A 6,000-nucleotide genomic window follows, 5' to 3' on the forward strand; every position below is an offset into this window, starting at 1 on the left:
TTTCCAGTAGAACCAGCAGTGCTCCCAGTAGAACCAGCAGTGCTCCCAGTAGAACCAGCAGTGTTCCCAGTAGAACCAGCAGTGCTCCCAGTAGAACCAGCAGTGTTCCCAGTAGAACCAGCAGTGTTTCCAGTAGAACCAGCAGTGCTCCCAGTAGAACCAGCTGTGCTCCCAGTAGAACCAGCAGTGCTCCCAGTAGAACCAGCAGTGTTCCCAGTAGAACCAGCAGTGTTTCCAGTAGAACCAGCAGTGCTCCCAGTAGAACCAGCTGTGCTCCCAGTAGAACCAGCAGTGCTCCCAGTAGAACCAGCTGTGTTCCCAGTAGAACCAGCAGTGTTCCCAGCAGTGTTCCCAGCAGTGTTCCCAGTAGAACCAACAGTGTTCCCAGTAGAACCAGCAGTGTTCCCAGTAGAACCAGCAGTGTTCCCAGTAGAACCAGCTGTGCTCCCAGTAGAACCAGCTGTGCTCCCAGTAGAACCAGCAGTGCTCCCAGTAGAACCAGCTGTGCTCCCAGTAGAACCAGCAGTGCTCCCAGTAGAACCAGCAGTGTTCCCAGTAGAACCAGCTGTGCTCCCAGTAGAACCAGCAGTGTTTCCAGTAGAACCAGCAGTGCTCCCAGTAGAACCAGCTGTGTTCCCAGTAGAACCAGCAGTGTTTCCAGTAGAACCAGCAGTGTTCCCAGTAGAACCAGCAGTGTTCCCAGTAGAACCAGCTGTGCTCCCAGTAGAACCAGCAGTGTTTCCAGTAGAACCAGCAGTGCTCCCAGTAGAACCAGCAGTGTTCCCAGTAGAACCAGCAGTGTTTCCAGTAGAACCAGCAGTGCTCCCAGTAGAACCAGCTGTGCTCCCAGTAGAACCAGCAGTGCTCCCAGTAGAACCAGCAGTGCTCCCAGTAGAACCAGCAGTGCTCCCAGTAGAACCAGCAGTGTTTCCAGTAGAACCAGCAGTGCTCCCAGTAGAACCAGCAGTGCTCCCAGTAGAACCAGCAGTGTTCCCAGTAGAACCAGCAGTGCTCCCAGTAGAACCAGCAGTGCTCCCAGCAGTGCTCCCAGTAGAACCAGCAGTGCTCCCAGTAGAACCAGCAGTGCTCCCAGCAGTGCTCCCAGTAGACCCAGCAGTGTTCCCAGCAGTGTTCCCAGTAGAACCAGCAGTGTTCCCAGTAGAACCAGCAGTGCTCCCAGTAGAACCAGCAGTGCTCCCAGTAGAACCAGCAGTGCTCCCAGTAGAACCAGCAGTGTTCCCAGTAGAACCAGCAGTGTTCCCAGTAGAACCAGCAGTGCTCCCAGTAGAACCAGCAGTGCTCCCAGTAGAACCAGCAGTGTTCCCAGTAGAACCAGCAGTGTTCCCAGTAGAACCAGCAGTGTTTCCAGTAGAACCAGCAGTGTTCCCAGTAGAACCAGCAGTGTTCCCAGTAGAACCAGCAGTGTTCCCAGTAGAACCAGCAGTGTTCCCAGTAGAACCAGCAGTGTTCCCAGTGGACCCAGCAGTGCTCCCAGTAGAACCAGCAATGCTCCCAGTAGAACCAGCAGTGTTCCCAGTAGAACCAGCAGTGCTCCCAGTAGAACCAGCAGTGTTCCCAGTAGAACCAGCAGTGCTCCCAGTAGAACCAGCAGTGCTCCCAGTAGAACCAGCTGTGCTCCCAGTAGAACCAGCAGTGTTCCCAGTAGAACCAGCAGTGCTCCCAGTAGAACCAGCAGTGCTCCCAGTAGAACCAGCAGTGCTCCCAGTAGACCCAGCAGTGCTCCCAGTAGAACCAGCAGTGTTCCCAGTAGAACCAGCAGTGTTCCCAGTAGAACCAGCAGTGTTCCCAGTAGAACCAGCAGTGCTCCCAGCAGTGCTCCCAGTAGAACCAGCAGTGCTCCCAGTAGAACCAGCAGTGCTCCCAGCAGTGCTCCCAGTAGAACCAGCAGTGCTCCCAGTAGAACCAGCAGTGCTCCCAGTAGAACCAGCAGTGTTCCCAGTAGAACCAGCAGTGTTCCCAGTAGAACCAGCAGTGTTCCCAGTAGAACCAGCTGTGCTCCCAGTAGAACCAGCAGTGCTCCCAGTAGAACCAGCAGTGTTCCCAGTAGAACCAGCTGTGCTCCCAGTGTTCCCAGTAGAACCAGTTATTATATCATTATATCAATTCCATTCAAAGCTAAATATCCCAAAACTATATCTATATCCCTATATGTTTTATACTTTTGTTTTTGACAAACTTTGAGAGGAAAAACCGACGGAACAAACAATCGGGAACCTTCCCAGAACAACAGAACAAACTTTTTATCAAATCAAAAAACACACAAAGCCAGAAAGCAGTCATTATCCCACAATATTCAGGATTTCCGCCATGTTCCACACTAATGTGTGAACAGCCACAAACAACGATTAAATATCAATATGTGGAGGAATGAGTCCAGAAACCCAGCTGTGTTGTCTCTCATGATCCTGCTTCTGAATCCTTCTCACCACCATCATCACGGCTATCTTTGCAGAACAATATTAGAACCCAAATGGCTCCATCCTTTACAGTCTTTCAAATAACACAGGCTGGGAGAAATCTTGATTCTAACCTTAGTTTTGATGCTCAAATCAATGTTTTTCCAGTTTAAGGTCACCAGGTCTTTCCTGTCATCCACTGACCTACAAACAGTTCTGTGGACATTTGTCACTTCTCTCCTTGGGTCCCGACTCAGGCAACTTTCTTTCATTTGGTGCACAAACATTCTGTGTCTTTGAGAGTCAGACATTCATTCGGTTAATGCAGTGAACAGCAGCATTTACAACCTTTACAACACACTTATATACGTTTATCTTTATGCATTTGGCAGACGCTTTTATCCAAAGCGACTTACAGGTAGGCAGATGGCTTAGGGGGTCTTGACCCCTACTGGAGGTCATACCTTTCATTCAGGGGATTTGAACCCAGGTCGCCCACATGAAAGGTGGCCATCCGACCACTATCCAGATTAGTTGATTCCTGCTTTAAAATGCTGCCTGAAGACCTGCTGTTAATTAGCACTTCATGCCAGCCTCGTTTAAAAGGCTGCGGCTGAATCAACTCAAGTGTTACCCCTACAGGTGTGGGCTGCAGCAACAGCAGTTCACACCATAAACTGCGCCACCAGAGAAAATCCCTGGTTCCACACCTCCTGTGTCACAGGGCCAAGTCCTCTCTCTTTCTTTCCAAAACTATGCCATCGTTCAAAAGGCCGAGTGACGTCAGAGGGAGGCTGGAGCAAAGAGTCTGGAGCAGATACAGTCGGGTGACGATAATGATGATGCTCTCCGTGCTCTCACTCGGATCCTCGCTCCTCCCTGGTGTTTCATAGGATTCCTGATGATGTTTAATAGACTTGGACCATATCTCCATGTGAAAATGCTGCTGCACAGCTTGCAAAACATGACGACCGTCACAGTCTGGAGCTCTCAGAGCCATAAAAACAATGTGAAGTTAGTTTAATGCAACTGCAGCAGATTAGCTTTGTTGTCAGTGGCAGACACCACAGATATGAAGGCATCAGGGTGCAGGTCAGGGCTCCACAAGCTGCAGGTCAGGGCCCCACAAGCTGCAGCTCAGGGCCCCACAAGCTGCAGGTCAGGGCCCCACAAGCTGCAGGTCAGGGCCCCACAAGCTGCAGGTCAGGGCCCCACAAGCTGCAGGTCAGGGCCCCACAAGCTGCAGGTCAGGGCCCCACAAGCTGCAGGTCAGGGCTCCGCAAGCTGCAGCTCAGGGCCCCGCAAGCTGCAGGTCAGGGCCCCACAAGCTGCAGGTCAGGGCTCCGCAAGCTGCAGCTCAGGGCCCCGCAAGCTGCAGGTCAGGGCCCCACAAGCTGCAGGTCAGGGCCCCACAAGCTGCAGGTCAGGGCCCCACAAGCTGCAGCTCAGGGCCCCACAAGCTGCAGGTCAGGGCCCCACAAGCTGCAGGTCAGGGCTCCACAAGCTGCAGGTCAGGGCCCCACAAGCTGCCTCCTGTTAGCAGCATGCGGCTGAGCTCCAGCTTCATGTACAAGCTCAGCTTGGTGAACAATAAAATAAACTTTATTGTCCGAAGGCAGTTGAACAGAAATGAATACAGATGAATAAAATCACTCCAAATGCTTCGAATAGTTTAGAGAGCAAAATGAAAGAAGAAGAAGTGGAGCTTAACAACACTTTGTAATCATGTAGGTCCTTCAAATCGGACCAAAGCTACTTGTCCTCATCGCTGCCAGCTTAGTGACTCTGGGAGCTTTTCCTTTGGAAACAAAAAAGACCAGTTAGGGAGAAATAGGTCAATATGTTGGACCAACTGAGGCTAGAGCCCCTCCAGCAGAGCAACAGCTGCCTGTGAGTTTTATCTGGATCAAACGTCTGTGGACAGCATTTAGCAGCATGCATCCCATAATGAGGAGGTGAGCTGGTTAGTATCAGTTAGAGTATTGGGTCACACCACAGGGCTTCAGCTGCTGCCGCCTCCTCCTCTTTCTACAGCTTTAACGAATGTGTTGATGAGTTGGTTTTAAGCTAATTATTGACTGGAAGCTTCAAAGTTTTAAACTTATTTGTTCTTTTAAGTATTTAGTTGCATGTTTAAAAGGTTGTTGGCGTTGGCATGAAACAGTTCCATAAGATATCTGACCGATTTACAATCTTCCTTCAGGGAATGTATGCAAGCTTTAGTTAGTTATTAACCTGTAAAGGTTAACTTTGTTTCAGACGTTGCTATGGTGGTTACTAAGGACGCTGCTATAATATAGAGGGACTCTGTTCAATTAGCATTAAACTTCTCATCACATATTCTTTGCTTAAAGTTAGCAGAACCAGAACTTAAAGCTATGAGCTTTTTAACAGGAAATGATGAATCAAGCATCATCATTAAATACTATTCAATTCAATGCAGCAGTATTTAGCACGTCTTATCAAATCAGTGTTCAATCATTCTGATTTATAGGGTCTATAAGGGGGCGTGGCAGCCACTGACGTGTGTGAGAGCGGGCTGTGACGTCATTAGAGAGCGAGCCGTTCCGGTTGCGGAATGGCCGAACTGCGTCATCGGGAGTACGAGTCCACCTGGCTTACGTGAGAGTGAGAAAAACTTGTATCTGCAGCCGAAGTCAGCAGCTGTATGAAAGACATGAGAAGGAAACACACCAAAGGGAAGCTTCAGTCCAACCTGAGGCGCTGACACATAGACGGTCCTGTCCCCGATCTGCAGGAAAACGTTGTCCCCGAGGAGCTGTGAACTGGGGTGGCGGGGGGCACCTGCACGGAGTCCGGTGGGTCCGGTGGCTGGTGCTGCACCTGAGCTGGAGCTGGAGCTGGAGCTGGAGTAGAAGCTGAGGCAGAAGCTGTTGCTAGTGCAAGTTAGCCGGGACAGACTGTTGCGGATCAGCAGCGAATAGCATTTGTGAAAGCGCACCCACAGGTAGACGTAACAGAGGGTTATTAACATCTTATCCAGCAGACACGTTTACAGCTTTTGTTGTTACGTTTCCAGACATATTAACTCACTCTGCAGCTTACAGCAGAGTCCTCCAGATGAACTGTCAAGGTACTACTTCCTGCTTCTTCTTCTTCTATGATTTTTTACCGGCAGCTGGCATCCTTGACGTTGCATTTGTCGCCATCTACTGGACTTCACTTCTTTTTAATTCTTCTTTTCCTATATTCTTTTAATGGTCCCAGTTGACACCAGGAATCTCATAATTATTTTCCTCCCTTCTTTAGACTTAGACAGATTCTACTATATTCTGTTATTTCTGCCCTCTGCAGCCCTTTCTTCATTATTATCTCCCTTTCATATCTGGGACATGCTACCATCACATGTTCCACTGCCCCCCCACAGCTACACCACCCAGTTTCCCCCTTATCTTAAGGGTATTATTCAGTTTACTATGTCCTATTCTTATCCTGCTCATAATTCCTTGTTCTGTCCATAACAGCCTCCTCCTCCCTCTGATTCTTCCAAAGTTGATTCCACTGTTAGTTTCTTTCCAGACTAAACTTTTCCCTTCTGTTTTTGATCATTTTCATGTCCACC

General features: G+C 49.5%; 1 protein-coding gene across 2 annotated transcripts in view; it reads right to left on the reverse strand.

Moving 5' to 3' along the window:
- hlcs (holocarboxylase synthetase (biotin-(proprionyl-CoA-carboxylase (ATP-hydrolysing)) ligase)) overlaps positions 1-5,522 on the reverse strand; it is a 30,930-nt gene extending 25,408 nt beyond the window's left edge. For both annotated transcript variants that reach the window (XM_072374750.1, XM_072374749.1), the window contains exon 1: positions 5,134-5,522. In XM_072374750.1, the coding sequence (XP_072230851.1) occupies positions 5,134-5,412 (279 nt within the window). In that variant the 5' untranslated portion in view covers positions 5,413-5,522. The remainder of the gene's footprint in view (positions 1-5,133) is intronic.
- Between the last annotated feature and the right edge of the window lie 478 nt (positions 5,523-6,000).

The sequence above is a fragment of the Leuresthes tenuis genome, unplaced genomic scaffold (genome assembly GCF_036924035.1).
Source record: "Leuresthes tenuis unplaced genomic scaffold, fLeuTen1.0.hap1 SCAF_21, whole genome shotgun sequence".
Lineage (NCBI taxonomy): Eukaryota > Metazoa > Chordata > Actinopteri > Atheriniformes > Atherinopsidae > Leuresthes > Leuresthes tenuis.